At 41.6% G+C, this 17,372-nt stretch overlaps 2 protein-coding genes across 2 annotated transcripts; both read right to left on the bottom strand.

The window, feature by feature from the left end:
• Positions 1 to 236: 236 nt before the first annotated feature.
• Positions 237 to 5,508, bottom strand: soul5l (heme-binding protein soul5, like). Its single transcript, XM_017457742.3, has 8 exons — positions 5,327 to 5,508; positions 3,368 to 3,427; positions 3,140 to 3,224; positions 2,574 to 2,694; positions 2,288 to 2,430; positions 1,837 to 2,000; positions 1,206 to 1,393; positions 237 to 814 (listed from the first exon to the last, which is right to left on the bottom strand). Coding segments are annotated over exons 1-7 (759 nt in total). The 5' UTR covers positions 5,329 to 5,508; the 3' UTR covers positions 237 to 814; positions 1,206 to 1,209.
• A 1,208-nt stretch (positions 5,509 to 6,716) lies between these two features.
• On the bottom strand, positions 6,717 to 17,016 carry LOC108258746 (protein GPR108). The gene is made up of 18 exons (XM_017457622.3): positions 16,796 to 17,016; positions 15,532 to 15,648; positions 14,914 to 14,964; positions 14,627 to 14,712; positions 14,466 to 14,533; positions 13,067 to 13,398; positions 12,921 to 12,983; positions 12,396 to 12,497; positions 12,151 to 12,284; positions 11,870 to 11,945; positions 11,449 to 11,522; positions 11,226 to 11,343; positions 10,735 to 10,865; positions 10,607 to 10,650; positions 10,408 to 10,457; positions 10,128 to 10,211; positions 9,917 to 10,038; positions 6,717 to 9,451 (listed from the first exon to the last, which is right to left on the bottom strand). Exons 1-18 carry the CDS (start codon positions 16,877 to 16,879, stop codon positions 9,364 to 9,366), a joined length of 1,824 nt encoding a protein of 607 aa, XP_017313111.1. The 5' UTR covers positions 16,880 to 17,016; the 3' UTR covers positions 6,717 to 9,363.
• Between the last annotated feature and the right edge of the window lie 356 nt (positions 17,017 to 17,372).

The raw sequence follows: 17,372 nt of genomic DNA, 5'->3' as shown, positions 1-17,372 counted from the left end.
GTTAACGCGTTAGCCTGAAAGTCTGTACCGCGGATTTGGATCATACTAATTTATGACTTAAGCATAACGGAATCGTTTTCTTTAATTGCAGGCAAATCGTTATAGGATATTCATCGTATAATCATCATGCAGAATATAGGATCATTTGGGTCTATATGGTGGAATTATCGTTCTGGAGCTCATTAGAATCAGAAATCCAACTGACCACCGATACAAAAGCAAGAGGTTAGCAGCCATTAGCAGATGAGATATTGTTTTATTAGTGATTGCAGCATGGAGAGCTCTGGTATTACATCACAACTACATCAGATGGAAACATCTCTACACCTTCTGAACTGATCACGTGGTCTGTATGTGATCACATCAATCCTGATTCCTGAAGCAGCGAAAGTCGTGACATTGATGCGTAAACATACAGCAAATTAAAACAAACACAACCTCATAAACTCGAGGTCTCAACATGGAAACATGAATACATTTTACACTATTAAAAAGAAAGCTTCATCTGGAATCCTGAAGGGTTTGTTGTTTTGCACCACTGTGAGGATCCTAAACAGTAGAACCCAACACAGACTTCCATTTCGCAAAGGGTTTGAAGTAAAACTGTCTTAAGCACCCTAAGAACCCATGAGGAACCCTTTTCACTAAGAGTGCATGGAATTAACACATTATTCTAAAGGCTAATCAAGACACTGAGCTGAAGCTGAAGACTTTTTCATCCTGTTAACTGGAGAAAAGATTCTTGTGAGAATATTGGGATGGTGCTGATAACCGAGTCTGCTTACGAGAAATCTCAGAAGTCCACTGGTGCCTCCTGAGAACAATAAGCGAGAAACAAAGTAGAAGGTAGAAAGTTTATGTGGAAAAATATGACTAATACTATAAGAAATATATCTCATTGCAGCGAGAGTAGTTATAAAAGGTGAGTAGGTAGGGTTAGTTTCAACAGGTTGACTTGTGTGTTTCTGTCAGCAGTGTTCAGGTTCAGGTTTCAGGTGCCAGTGTAGGTTCCCATTTAGAGAATGTGTTCATATTATCACACATGTGTTCATGTGTGATAATATATTTGCATGTAATAAAAGCACTAACCAAACTTTGCACAGAAGTAGAAGTAGACTATTTTTGTGCATGTTGGCAAGTTGGTAGCAGTTTGGTCAGTTAAAGACACCCGAGTGTAGAGACGTTTTGCGTTCTGGGACTTTTACCTGGTTATTCAGTGGCAGTAGGGTCAGTGGTAGCAGGAGAAGCAGCAGTGGTAGCAGTAGCAGTATTAGCAGTATTAGCAGTGGTAGCAGTGGTGTTCTGAATGGGTTTATACATCATTCCGTCGCACACTGGCTCACCGTTCACCACATACCACACCTCATTATGTCTGTGTAAGAGTTTCAGAGGACTACACACACACACACACACACACACACACACACACACACACACACACACACCAACATAATTTACTTCCTGGTACATTTCCATTTTCCATAGCAGTAGCCTGAGGCTAAGACTGTAAAATATAATTATACACACATTATAATTACAAACAGTCATTTGTGTCATTTTCTTTCATGTCTATGTAATTAGCATCGTTTGTACTGGCACAGCACATATGTAGCATTTACTGTGTGTGTGTGTGTGTGTCTCTGTGTCCCTGTGTGTGTCTGTGTGTACCTGTTCGTGTCTGTGTGTACATGAGTGTGTGTGTGTGTGTACCTGTGTGTGTCTTTGTGTACCTGTGTGTGTCTGGGTGTACATGAGTGTGTGAGTGTGTGTGTGTCTGTGTGTCTGTGTGTGTCTTTGTGTACCTGTTCGTGTCTGTGTGTACATGAGTGTGTGTACCTGTCGTAGCCCACAGCGTAGTGGTGTGTGTGGTTGTAGTTAGCGTTAACTCTCTGTAGCTCTTTGGTCAGCAGGTGTGTGTGGAGTCGAGACGAGACTGAGAGCATCCAACCACCATAACTCCTCACATACACATCCATCTCAGGCATCTCTGTAAAGTACACCTGACACACACACACACACACAGACACACACACACACAGAGAAAAAGATAGATACCTACAGGCCCAGAAATACACGTTTTAATAGCATAAAATATTCCATATGTGAGTTCATTTAATTCTATTAATGCTCTATTAATGAATATTAACAAGCATCTAATGAATATGAATCGATATTAATCTGAATATTAATGAGTGTATAATCTTACAGAGTGAACAGAATAGTGTTAAACCCGGCCTTACATTAGCTCTGTCTTTTGACTGGTCATTTTACGTGTCAGGATTCTGACCTTGTCATTAATCGGGGCAGGAGGACGATCACGTTGGAAGACTGAAGGGAGCAGGAAGCTCAGTGTGTAGAGCGCCGGCTCCCATGTGTGAGTCTCTTCTGGTACTTCAACTAGAACCGGAGCGGTCATCTCCATTTGAATACCTGTCTCACACACACACACACACACACACACACACACACACACACACACACACATGCAAACAGACAGACTCATCTGATACTTTAACGGATTAATTGAGAGGACATCTGGTTTCAGTATCTATGAAACACACACACACACACACCTGCTTGGTTGGTACCGGTGATGTATTGGTAGAGGCGTCTGAAGGCCATGGCTGCTCCAACGCCCATGAGATAAGCTTCAGCGTCAGTCGACACCCACCAAGTGGGAGAATAGTGTCGTACCTACACACACACACACACACACACGCACACTTTAGACATTTGTCCTACTGAGCACACACATTTGAGCAGTAAGATTTTCTGAAGCTGCAATATGGAGCTGTTTTGCTGTCAAACTGTCATGATGAGACTCTAATTTTAAAATTGCAAATTCATTCTCAGATGTAAAACTGCGCCATCTGCAGGACTGGAGCGCGTGTACGTGATACCGCAGAGACGGAACCAAACCGCAGAGGTTCTACAAACTTGTCAGGTGGTCTCATTTTCACGCAATCCACACAGATGCTGTCTCCTCGTTATGTTTACTAAGGCCTTCAGGAGAACCTCTACAATGTGAGATGTAACAGTATGACCTGAATTTACAAGCTGCAATCATTTACACCGACATTAGACAGGAAACACGCCATATTGTTTCATGAAGGAAAGGAGAAACAGAGCTAGACTTTACTTCATACTCCTCCGTCTGGCACACCAACTCAAACTGCAGACACTCCTTAGACTCGGTACAGTAACTGCCTGGGGAATCACTCGGGCTGGGAGCGGGTACACACACACACACACACACACACACACACACACACACACACACACACACACACACACACACACACACTTAGCGTGAACACATACAGACGTCTAGGAACACACATGTAAAGCAGAATCTTGTGACTCTTACCCCACTCCACTCTCAGCCAACAGCAACAGAACTAAAGACACGACACAGTGGAGAAGAAACCTGCAGAGAGAGAGAGAGAGAGAGAGAGAGAGAGAGAGAGAGAAAGAGAGAGAGAGAAAGAGAGAGAGAGTGCAAGAGAAAGAGAGAGAGTGAGAGTGTGTGTGTGTGAGAGAGAGAGAGAGAGAGAGAGAGAGAGAGAGAGAGAGAGAGAGAAAGAAAGAGAGAGAGTGAGAGTGTGTGTGTGTGAGAGAGAGAGAGAGAGAGAGAGAGAGAGAGAGAAAGAAAGAGAGAGAGTTAGCGAGAGAAACACTGCATCATCACAGAGCTCAGTACTTTGGGATCATTTAGGATTCTGCAGCGTCGTTCTGATGAGTCAGAACCTCGAGTCTCCATCTTCAGCAGCACAGTTTGTGTCTTACATTTCACATGTGTACATGGATATTAGCAAAGTTAGCTAGCTAGCGTAGCACACAGGTTCTCTGGCTAAACGTACAAGTACTGTGTCATTCTTGAATAATTTGCATATTGGATGTGGTCAGGTCAAGCTATTGATTTTGTGACATCACCTCCTGAGCTCATACGTAATCCCCATCCCCAAACAAATCCTGAGAAAGACCTAAACGATAAAAATGTTAATTTAACATTGTTTTAACATAACATGACTCAATCAATAATCAGAAAAATCAGAATGAATGAGAATGAGTTTTGTTGGGGGATCAGATGACTTTTAGACACCTTTGGAGACTTTATTTCACAAAAGTGCACATTTTCCCCAACGACCAATCACTGACCACCACTGAACATCACCGATCATTTTGTCTGGGTTTTGGACAGAAACGATAGAATTTAAACCTGTAAATAGTTTGTTTGTGGTGCTGTGACCAAAGACTGCTTTTTTCTATAAGAAATGTTATAATCTATTATAAATTTGATATGTAAAGGAATCTGTTTTTTTTTTCTCTCTGAGCATGCATTAGCTACTGTCCCCTGAACAGAGTTGAGGCAGCAGTGGTGGCACAGAGCCAGGGCGGGATCCTGCGGGATCTGTGCTGCAGTGCGGGGAGTGGACACGGCTGCAGATGGAGGCTAATATTAGAAACTCCTCCGTCCTCTCTCTCTCTCTCTCTCTCTCTTTATTCATTCTCATTCTCTCTCTCTCTCTCTCTCTCTCTCTCTCTCTCTCTCTATTCTCTCTCTTTATTCATTCTCTCTCTCTCTCTCTCTCTCTCTCTCTCTCTCTCTCTTTATTCATTCTCATTCTCTCTCTCTCTCTCTCTCTCTCTCTCTCTCTCTCTCTCTCTCTCTCTCTATTCTCTCTCTCTCTCTCTCTCTCTCTCTCTCTCTCTCTCTCTCTATTCTCTCTCTTTATTCATTCTCTCTCTCTCTCTCTCTCTCTCTCTCTTTATTCATTCTCATTCTCTCTCTCTCTCTCTCTCTCTCTCTCTCTCTCTCTCTCTCTCTATTCTCTCTCTCTCTCTCTCTCTCTCTCTCTCTCTCTCTCTCTCTCTCTTTATTCATTCTCATTCTCTCTCTCTCTCTCTCTCTCTCTCTCTCTCTCTCTCTCTCTCTCTCTCTATTCTCTCTCTTTATTCATTCTCTCTCTCTCTCTCTCTCTCTCTCTCTCTCTCTCTCGCAGTCGAACTAGAATTCAGTGTTTATATCCACCTCTGCATACAGGAATAATGAGAGATCAGTAATTAAACACTCAGAGATTGGAGTCTAGAAGTTTGGATTAAAGTGACTCAGTTTATAGTGTTAGTTCACAGAGTTAAGAGTTTAAGGATTAACACATGCACCGACAGTTTATTTACAGTTTATAACGTCTAATCTGAATACTATACATTTATTTATTTATTTAGTCATTTATTTATAAAAACCGCGCGCGCGCACACAGCAAAGCACAGGTAAAAAATAAATAAGCGCAAGAAATCGATGAAGAGCGACGCGTTGGATACTCACATGCTGGCAGGTTTAGTGGTGATGAAGATGATGAGGATGAGGATGATGATGGTGCGTTCTGTTTGAACCGGGGTCTGCTTTAAGCGCGCGCACGAGATAGGAGACTGCTATTGCGCGTTCACGCGCACCGCATTTGCGCGCTCTCGAGAACAGGTAAGGTAAGGACATCTGTAATCATTCTCAGGACGTGTGTGTGTGTGTGAGTGTGAGACACATCTGAGTCAAACATGAGCATTTAAAGACACACCCACTCCCCATAGCCCGCCATGACATGCCCATAAATGCAATAGAATTATTTATTCAACACTATTTAAAAAGTGTTTATTTTTTGGCATTTGAAATTAATTTGCTTCGATTAAGTAATAAACACGCTGAAGGAATTATTCATCTCGTTGAAACGGTCACATAATTTCATCCTGCTGAGAAACAACAGAAACCCTCATAGAATTTGTAATGGTTTTAATGGGAATTTAATGGGAATAGCAAACTCTAATGGTCCCTGTGGGTCTCTACTGGTTATTTGTTGTCTTCTATTCTAGTGGATACCATTAACGACCAATAGAACACCTTTGACATTTGGTAATGGTTAACAGCTGATGGTTTGTAATGGTAATTGTAGTGGAAACTATTAGAATTTCTGTGATGTTTTTTTTTCTTCTGTATGGCAGTTTTATTCCATAATAAAGCCTGTACAAAAGTCAATAATTAAATGCACATTAATATTAATGACTATAAATAAATAACCAATTAAAACACTTTCATTAGACCTAAAAAAAATTGTAAAAAGTACCTTTTTCCAATACATCAGAAAAGCTGACTCAGGCTGTGATCTTCTTTGCTAACAGGTAACTAGCATAAGGACGCGGCTGAACCATTCAAACGCTTGGCTAATTAAAAGTTTGTTTTATTGTTGCGATTTAATTGGTAAAAACATTTACAGTGAGGATTTAACTACTGTAATTCATAAAACTGACGTGCTACTTAACGTCATCTGTTTCAACAAGTATGAAGGTTACTGGAATTAGCCTGTGTTTATGCTTAGCGCAATGTTAAAGGACCTCTAAAACGTGGAGAAATTTTTGATAAACAAATATTAAATTTCTCAGAATTCAATCCCAAAGGAGTTTAAAACTCCTCTCAGAACTCCGGCGTCACCCGATGATCCCATCTACAAGACGCGAGCTGGCCGTCAATCCCGTACTGAACGTTTTCTTGAGGGCTCGGTTTAACGGTCAAATTTCTTTTTGCCGAACGTCATGGTAACACTAGTTAAAAACCCGACAGGCAGAGTACTTGCTAACTTGCGACTCACTAACCAGCATCATTCAGCTAGCAGGGTTATGATGACGTACAAGCGCTCGTGTAAATGAACACTCCTTAAAAACACAACACGTTTTCACTTCCTTTTATTTTAAAGGTCATTCTCACACTGGAACAAAATATCATCACGTTACGCTAGCAAGGAAAAACAAGCCAGCACAATATGTTTACAAAGTTCACAGCCCTTTTAACGGTGGCCATCTTGGTTCATCTGGATGGTAAACACGGATGTTCCTCTGGAACTACTTTGAGTGGTTGAAGAGGGTTATAAAGAAAAGGAAAACAGACACAAAAACATTGCAAAACAACCAAACACACGATAAACAAATATTCGTAAACGCCATCTTTTAGAAACACGAGTCTGAAACTGTGTGAAAGAAAACATATGCTTTTAGAACCGCATCAGTCGTTATTCCGGTCACCATATCGCTCCGTTTTGGAGTGACAATGCTGTAAACGTTTATAACAACGCCACAGCTCTGTTAGCTGTCACTTCCATAATCACTAGCATTGACTGTACAATCATGGACACCTGTATTAATTAACATTCAGTAATTAAACGTTTGCGATCACGTCCAAGTTGTGTACTAACGTGTAACTATTGCGCAACAGTGTGATTTATATTTACTGCTAATTTATTCACTTACTTTTACTCACAAATGGATTAAATCAAGATGTTCATTATGTAACAAACACCAAGCATTACTTCATACAGGCGTTAATTACTAACACCATTGCTTCAGGTGGACAACAAAACCGGAGAAGTTCATGTACGTGATGGGACACGTTCTCCCACGTGTACCGTATATTCCATCACCACAACTGTACTAACGGTAAACTAACGTTAAAAGTGTTAGAAGGTTGAAAACGTGACATCATCAGAGCCTCTGCAGCCCAGATGAGCAGACCCAGCATCTAAAACACGGACATCTGAAAGTATCTCTACAGATGTTCAGCAAGACCATGAGTCATCAGTACTCTGGTAAGCCAGAGATAACGAGGCGTCTTCCCGAAAGGGTTCGTGTTGGCGATCACAAATTTAACTCTGTGTCCGATGGGTCGAAGTGACTGAAACAGGGGTTCGTAGATAGTTACCATTAGCTAGCTAGCTAGCATAAGTAGGTCACAACGGGGTGACTGCATGTACCTGTTGAAAAAGGTGTCATGTCTTTAACCGTGCCACGCTTTTCGGTATCTCAAGCTCATGATCTCAAGACAAGACAACCCCCCCCCCCCCCCCAAAGTAATGATGACGGACGATACAACATGAACATGGGGGTTCAAAAATTCGCTAGGTGTCTTCAATAAAACCAGAGACAACGTCTCAAGCTGCATGGTTTCTCTAAACTTACTCGACATTGTGCTAGGAAATAAATTCATAATGATATGAAGGGGTGGGACTAACTGCTGTCAATCAAAGCAGTTTTTCTAAACCGGGCACAGAGCGAAACGTAATCCACTGGATTCTGGATCTACTCCAGCTCAGGGTTCAATACTGTTTTGTCCTGAGCGCTAGAACTCCCTCAGGATCGCCTCTGGAGCATTCTATCTGGCTAATCTGTTTAAGATGCAGTTTAACATAGCTGGAGAGTACTTTACATTACTCTACTATGAGGAAAGTGGCGCAGTTCCAGCAGACAGAGGAGTCAAAAGTAAAGAATTTTATTCATTCTTACGCCATGTCGAAAGGAAACTGTGCTGGAATGCAGAAGTGCCTTCTGGGTAAATTGTGCTCCTCTGGTGCGAGGTCTAAAGCGATGCAGATTCGATCCTCAATCAACAAACTTGGTTCTATGGAATCGGCGGTTAACGAGATCACATCGGAAACACAAATCTTCTCCTCAGACCTTATCGCTGAGGTTCAGGGGTCGATGGAGTCAAGACAAGACACAAGTCCCCAAAAAAACAACCAAAATCTGGTTTTTCATTACACGCTAACAGAAACGGCACAACACCATAAACACGGCAAATAATCATCAGTTAAATAATAAAGAAGAAAGATTTGATTCATTTAAGACTGAAGCACAGTTAAAGAAACATTCCAAACTAAAATTAAACGTCTACCACTTCTTCACCACAAATTCCTCGCTGCTGCGAGGCTAATAATGCTAACAATTAATGGAAGCTTAGCCTCCAGTTTAGCACTGCGCAAATTCTGTAAAAATCTGTAAATCAATCATCGCAGATTATCCTCGTAGAACCTGTGAGAAATCGAGAAGCAGAAGTTTAGACATCACACTCGGAGGATCGACTGATTTTGGACTACTCGAGTTTCATTTTTGGCTAAACTGTTCCTTTAAGGAATTTTATTTTTTTCCTGTAAATGATTGTAAATCTTTGGATAAAGAGAGAAAGAAAGGAGGAAGAGGAGGAGAGGGTGAGAGAGTAACAGATTAACGGTGAAAAATTGAAGAAAATAAGATAAATCTATGAAACCGGTGTGCCTCATGGCCCTGCTCTGGGTCCCCTTTTTAAAGGAGAAATCCAATATCCTCTATAGAAAAGTTCAGAACTTCCTTTCTCTCTTTCTCTCGCTTGGGCGCACACACACACACACACACACACACACACACACACACACACACCCACCCTGCTTTTCCTCCCCCCTCTCTTGCATAGCTGATTGCTTCTGTGGATGTCTTGGAAGCAACTATAGTCGGAATAGCTCAATAAAGGGGGTGGAGTTTAACAGTCCAGGCTCCTCCCCCGGAGTGTCATCACAAGGCAGGCACTCTATGTCTCTCTCTTCCGTTGGACGAGTTCTTCACCTTCGAGACGCCCTCCAACACCCCGGACTCAGTCACACTGCAGACACAGAGATTATTTTACACATACAGGAACGTGTACAGCAGATGCTCTATATTCAGTGGTGATGTTTTCTGTAAGGAGATGTTTATTTAACATCCAAGGAAGGAGTCTCCAGTGTCAGTGCTTTGTACCAGTCACAGGTAAAGCTACAACTTTTAGTTTTCAGACATCTTCAGGATAGATGAGTTTACTTATTACTCAACATGAACAAATTTAGGCGAAATTTCATAGTTTGTGCATTTTGGGAGACATTATGCAGTGGGCGGGGCTTGTTATATATTGTATTTGGGCGGGGCTTACTATACAATATCCCTGATTATCTTTGATTCAATTTGAAATTAGTAAAACTAGTGGACCCAGGAAACTAGCGGAAGGAGGGGAACTAGTAAAATTAGTGGAACCACGGAAAATATGTAAACTAATGGTCTCAGGAAAACTCTGAATACAGGGTGCGTGTCTTACACTTCGTCCATCTCCAGGTCCTCCTCGTCCTGAGGCAGCTGCAGGTACGGGTTATTAGATGCCGGCCGGAACTTAAATCCCGTTAACACGAAGAACACCAGAGTGGACACCTCTATCAAGAACTACAGAGAGAGACAGGACAGGATAAACTTACTATCGGATATGGAAATAAGAAGTGGTGACATCACTGAAAGGGGACGGAAGATCCCACCTCTTGGCACCACTGCCACTGGAAGGGTACGGTGACTTTCAGCAGGATAGCGATGATCCTCGTGAAGTAGATATAACACACAATCTACACACACACGCGCGTTACTACACTTGTTTTGTATTACGATCAGTTGAATATTTCTATTATTTATTAACGAACTAGACAAACTACCACAGCTGTTGGAGTAGGATACACAATAAAATATATAATAAAAGTCTGGACAACATGGTGTGCTTTAGTTTGTATTTTTTTATTACAAAATGATCAGAGCTCCACTCACCATCACGTAGTAATGCCTGAAGAGCTTCAGCTTCTCCAAGTTTATTGCAGCTACAGGAGACACACACACACACACACACACACACACACACACACACACACACACACACACTTAAAGACTGAAATACCACAAAGTATTTGGCCAGATTTACTTTAGGGGCTTTGTAATAAATGACACCTTTGCACACACACACACACACCTTTGCCGTCTGTAGTAGACGCCTCCTGCAGGTGTCGAATCGACCTGCAATGATGTTGCACACAATTAAAACACCTCAGATACACACTACAGAAACACACACACACACACACACACACACACACACACCAGACGACGGGGAAGAGGATGGCTCCGCAGCAGATGAGGTCTACGAGGAACAAGATCTCCCTCCACAATCCGTACTCAATCGAGCCTTCCTCAGTCTCCTCGATGATGATGTACGCCACGTTAGCCAACACCTGCACATCAATCAATCAATCAGAAAAGGAAAACTACCCAATAATTAACCAACCAATCACCCACCCACACAATGAATCAACCTCTCAATCAGCTACTCAATTTTAATTAATCAATAACCCAACAAACCAATTAATGAATTAGCCAATCAATCAAGACCAACCAATCAAAAAAAAGCAAAGATAAAAATCAAATAATTAACCATCCAAACATCCATCCAATCAATCCAGTTTCATTCTTTAAAGGACCAGCACGAAAACCAACCAGCCAATCAAATGCAACCAATTCTTCCGACAGACCAATTAAATCAATCCATTGATCAGCCAATTAATTGGCAAAAGCCTAATTAAACACCCATGCACCTGTAGAGGGATGACGATCATGAAGATCTTCTTCTCCTTGTCCGAGAGGATGTATTTTATGAAGGCAAAGCCAGTTCCTATCAGAGCCAGGGTTATAAACAGCAGTGCCCCCTTCAGGCTGCACACAAACATTACACACGCACAATATTCCCACACAATCACAGATTTAAAACTGATTTTTATTCTGGTGATCATATAGACACACACACACACACACACTTACAGGTGAGTGATGTAGTACATTACAGCCCAGCCTTCGATAGGATGCCCCTCCATGTTGATGAAGTGATAGTTAATCTGAATGATAGATATGCAAAAAAACCCACTCAATTCTTTGTGTGCGTCATTAAGGTGAGTTTTCTGCTCAGTTTTTTTTTTTAATTGTTTTTTAAAATAAATGTCAGCATTTTATACCACATCAAATTTAACTGGCAATATACACAATATAAAAACATCCCAAAATATGCACATATTAGAAAAAGTCACTTTGTGTTTAATCTACACGAAGAACATCACTACACCACTGAGGGAAAAACATTCTGCCGTTCAATGCAATGGGCGTGAAGATGGAGGACAGGTTTTAACCAATCAGAGAACAGAGAATATTAAGTAGCAGTGGTGTCACAGGGTGGTGTTTTACTCACACTGTGGAAAACCAAGGACACGGCTTTGGTGTAGGCGAGAGCGGCCATCAACCAGTGGATCTTAAACACACTGTACCTGTAACACACACACACACACACACACACACACACACACACACACACACACACACACAGAGTACAGCTAAACAGAGAATATGATTACAGGTCTGGGTTTTAAGTGAATACGATGGGTCATAGGTATATCAGTTTTGTCATGACTATTCTGAGAGAGAGAGAGAGAGAGAGAGAGAGAAAGAGAGAGATTGTGTGTATATACGTACTTGTGTTTGAGCAGTGTTGATGTCCAGATGATGGCCGCTGTCAGGAACAGGGCAGCCATGCTAATATAGAGACGCGGTAGGGGAATCTCAGCAGCAGAGAGAAAGCCATCCGGGTTCTTCTCTCTGATCTCCACCTACACACATACACAGGTTGCTTAGTTCTGGTGTTGTGTGTGTAGAGGTTGTTTAGTTGTTGTGAGGCTGTGTGTAGAGGTTGTGTAGTTGTTGTGAGGTTGTGTTCTTACACTGAGGGAGTACGGACCGACGGCAGCGAGCTTGTTGCTGGAGCAGTAATGAAAGTTCAGGTTGTACAGGCCCTGGTCCTGAGCACCCATAGTGATATGAAACTGAGAGAGCGAGACAGTGAGAGATTTATTACACCAGTGTACACACAACAATAAGCAGGAAGAGGATATCTGATCTAAATATGCCATTATCAGACATCTAAATCTGATCTAACACTGACTTCTTCTAATCAGGTCTGAGGACCAAGAAGCTAAGAGGAAAACTTGGACTTTTGTTGTTTCTTTGTGTTTATTTTGCCGCAGGGTTTGGATTGGTGTATTTACAAGAAACACACCCTTTCAACTTATTGGGATTCTACTTGTTTTGTAAATATGTTGTATAAATAGTGGAACACTGAGTTATTTCCCATCATGGCATGGGGGCTTTTGCCCTCAGCTGTAGATGTGACCAAACTGCTTCACCCCCAAGTTATCACTTCACCACTACAGGTGTATTCACGCTTTAATCAGTGTGGTGGGACTCACTGTGAAATTGTAGGTGTCGCCATACTGATTCAGGACCAACCTCACTCCGTCCTTGATCGTCACCTGATCAGCAGTGAAGGTCAAAGGTTACACAGGAAATTGAAGGGCAAAAGCTTGGATATTTTTAAGCTGCAACTTGTACACACCTGGCTAAGAGACTTGTCCTCTTTGGTCGTGTCCACTTTCCCAGCAGCATCTTCATTAGGTGTATTACCATTATTCTTTTTCTCTTCTATCTCTTTATCTTTATTCCCAGGGTCTACTGCCCCTTTACTGTTAGTCCCAGTGGCTTGTGTCCCTTTATTGTTAGTCCCAGTGGCTTGTGGGTCTTTATTGTTAGTCCCAGTGGCTTGTGGGTCTTTAGCTTTAATCACTGCCTCTGTTTCATTCTTGATAGTGTTCTGTTCCTTTTCAAGCTCGGCAGGCTTTCGGTCTGGACTGGATTTTTTTTCAGTGCTCTCTCTTTTCTTCCGAGCGACTGAAGGAACAAAATTGTAGAAGAGAATCTCAAACAAACCTTTTGGAATAGTCAAGGCACCACCTCAAACCTTAAGGTTAAAATAAGCACTTTTAACAAAGGACATTGTCCCAAAGCGGCTTTACAGAAATATATAAATTTAGTAAATACATTTGAAATATGTTTGAACATATCACTAATGAGCAAGACTGAGACGATATGAGAAAGAAACCTTGAGAGGAACCGGACTCAAAGGGAACCCGTCCTCATCTGGGTGACACCGGATAGTGCGATTATAAATAATTCTCTTCCATACCTGTGCTAATACTACATGCTCAAATAGTGCAGTTGTGTAACCAGGAAATTCATTACAGTTTTAATGTGAAGTGCCAGATCAATGCCAGTCCAAAGCATCTTCATGGTTCTTTAAATGGTACCATCCTCAGTAGTCTCACGTATCGTTAGGCTGTCTATATGGGGTCAACCTCAGTGAGGATGCTAATAATAATTCTAATGAGACAGTTTTATTAGTTTTAAAGAGAATAGTTTAGTTTCTTTCCCTGAATATTCAGTTGAATTTTCCACAATCTGGTTTCTCAATTGTTGAACTGCGATCCAATCCTAGTGCAGGAGGCTCTACTCACTGTAGAGCAACGTGCCTAAGTTGGACAGTGCAGATGGGTAGAAAAGACTAACAGACTATCAGTGTGTTGGTGCGTCATGGTTTAGCTGCAGGTGTAGGAGCACCACCTAGGATATGGATCTTCCAATCAAATCACAAGTCGAGATAGAATAATATCCAGTGAGCAGAAATGCCACTCTAAGCCCTGCCCACTCAGTCTGCACATCAAACATTGAACAACTTCCAAGTTAAACACACAAATCAGAAACGTCATCTTATGTTATGGGAACGACATTCCGAAGTGTGTTGTGTGTTGGATATTGCGGTGATGTTACATAACCTACTATCTGTGAAATAAAACAACCTGCACATATGACTGGCTGAAGACTTGGATTGTCAGAATTAATCTGGTGTGTGTGTGTGTGTGTGTGTGTGTGTGGTGTGTGTGCTGTGAAGAGAGACTTACCTTTAACATCAGACTTCAGCTTTGACTGTAAGACACTGTCCTTCTGACCAAATGACTTCACATCGACACTGCGCAAACACACACACACACGTAGACAGAGTTGACAGATCAGAGAGAGCAGACAACATCTGATCTGACAAACGTGCACGCACACACACTACCTCAGTTTGCTCGGGTCGATGATGAACAGAACCAGATTGTCCTCGCTCTTGCTTTTGGACAGAGTGCACTGTTCCGGGTCCTCGGTCTGTGATGGTAGAACACACACACACACACACACACACACACACACACAAACATGTCGTGCAGTCTTTCACACGGTTCTGTTTCTCAGTAACAAGGTGCTGTACTTTTAATGAATATATTTACTACAAAATAATAAATAGCTGTAAGTACAGTGATACATTTTGGCCTGTACTGTTATTTTTACACACACACACGTACTTACTGTGTACGATAGCACGCCGTTTACCCGGGACCTAGCCAGACTGAAGCCCATCTAAACACACACACACACACACACAGTGTATTTGAACCTTTATAGATACATAGACGATATGTTTATATATCCCTATATCATTACAAAACAACAGTATTAGTATAATATTATTTATATTAGCTAAGAAAAATGGACAAATGGTGAATTTTTTTTAAATCATGTAGATTCGTCTGTTATCGTGATACGAACATCAGCAGCTTCTTGAACAATAACACACACAACGGAATTTTACTTTAACGTTACACACTCTCGTCAGATACTTCAGAGCAAGTTCAAGAAAAAAACAAACAACTTTAAATGTGTGCTGAGGTTTTATATAATCACTGACAAAATTACGCTTCGTTTGAATTCACTGAACACTTATGGTGCCGGTGCGATATCAAGCTCGTGATGAATCTTTTACAAATAATAAATAAATAATAAATATCTGATGAATATTTGAGTCGCTTAAACCCATAAATAAATGACTGTTACGTGATGTTTGGGGTTATATTTCTATATATAAATTGGACATTGTGTAACACACACACACACACACACACACACACACACACACACACAGCTCACCTTAGGGTTGGATGCATCCTTCTCTTTAGGAAGTTGTAGAGACAGCAGATTGACATCCAGCGTACCCTCAGCGAAGTATCCGAAGGTGTTGAGGTGGACAAGGAAGCGTGTTTCATTCTGAGGCAGAGGGAAAAGATCTACGGTTTTAATTTACCCGGCATGCCTTGCACTACATGTTCACCTCAGCATGACAAAGCAACGGACAACTGCTAACTTTTCCTGTAACAGTGTGTTTTCTTTGTGTTGGAATTTCAGTGATGAGGAGTGTCCGACGTGTTCGACCGACCTCATACGTCTTCTGGAAAATTCTTTGTACACAACGACAACGGAAACAATGGCAGTGGCTTAAACGGTTAAAGGCAATGAGGAGAGCGACTTAACCCCTCACAAACCAGTGCCTCATACTGTAAGTAGGTGCCTCAGACATCAAAGTTCCTCACAAACCAGCAGCTCCAAAACATCTGAAACCTCCAACCGCTTCTTTTCGAATGGCTCACGCTCAGCCCTCTTCTACATACATGAGCTCACAGAGGCAAGTGATTGGCTAGTGTCACTTTGATTGACAGGGCGGAGAGATTACATCAGAGTCAGATCGGATCAGACAAGAAACACCGTCTCAAAGCTGACAGAAAGAGAGAGAGGGAGACAGAGAGGGAGAGAGAGAGGGAGACAGAGAGAGAGACAGAGAGAGAGACAGAGAGAGAGACAGAGAGAGAGACAGAAGAAACGGTGCTGTCCGTCACCTGCCACAAGCCCCGCCCCTCTCAACCTGCGGTGCATGACGGAGCAGAAAGTTGTCCATCACCACACTACAGTCCATCATATAATACACCTCAAATGTTCTTAGCGTCCTAACGGGGTTCTACTTAGAACTCTCTCTCTCTGGTTTTCTGTAGAACCTTTCACTTTTGCCTCAAATTTTAGAACCAGTCATAGTTCTAGAGCCAACTTTACACTACAGCTGTTAAACAAACAAACAAACAAACAAACAAACTTCCGGTGTAAAGGGTTATAACGCGTTACAGTGCATTATAACGTGTATGACTTAATGTAGTAGTGTATATGAGTGTTAATTAACTGATCAAGAGTGTCAGCAACAGAACAACCAAACTTCACTATTTTATATAAACGATTCTCTCCAAACATCGAATGAATTCATCCTGCTTGATAAACTCCGTGGTTTTATTTTCAAGTGCAGAATTAAGTTGCTGGCGTCACAACTTGTTTAGCTTAGCATACTTTAGAATTGCTAACAACAACTTACCTTCAGAATAAGGCGATGTATTCTGGCCTCGCTTAAACACACCAGCACCGGAAGTAGCACGTAAACGACACGGTGTAAAATCATCGTCGATAATCTTCCGAATTTAACTTACCTGCTTTAATAAAAAGTAAGTATTGGTAGCTACCTTGCTAACTAGCGGTTTATTATAACTTCCCACTTCTAACCAGGTACCCACTTCCTGGACGCAGTCATTTTTCTCCTCACACCCACTTTCAGACAAACCCCGCCCCTACACTGCGATTGGCTGGTGTGTTCCTGATTTCTGTGTGATGATTTGTTAAAAGGCTTTCGTCTTCTGTCTTATTGGTTCGTACTGGCAAATATAACACGGAAGTAAGAGAGCGAATTTATCCTAATGTGGGTGGGAATAAAAAAATAACGTTTCCTGGAAACGTGATTGTTTACACGTCATCGCTAGCATTAGCTAGGCACGCCATCAGCGCCGCCATTTTGAATGGGACTTTTTTTTTTTAATTATGTATTTATTTTTTTAAGTTACGGTCATCGACTTGATCTTAGTTTAAAGCTAATTTGATGGGAAAAAAAATATTAATAA

The sequence above is a fragment of the Ictalurus punctatus genome, chromosome 26, assembly GCF_001660625.3.
Source record: "Ictalurus punctatus breed USDA103 chromosome 26, Coco_2.0, whole genome shotgun sequence".
NCBI classification, from domain to species: Eukaryota; Metazoa; Chordata; class Actinopteri; order Siluriformes; family Ictaluridae; genus Ictalurus; species Ictalurus punctatus.
Note: the sequence above shows the minus strand (reverse complement) of the source record. Positions and strands in the feature narration are given on the sequence as shown.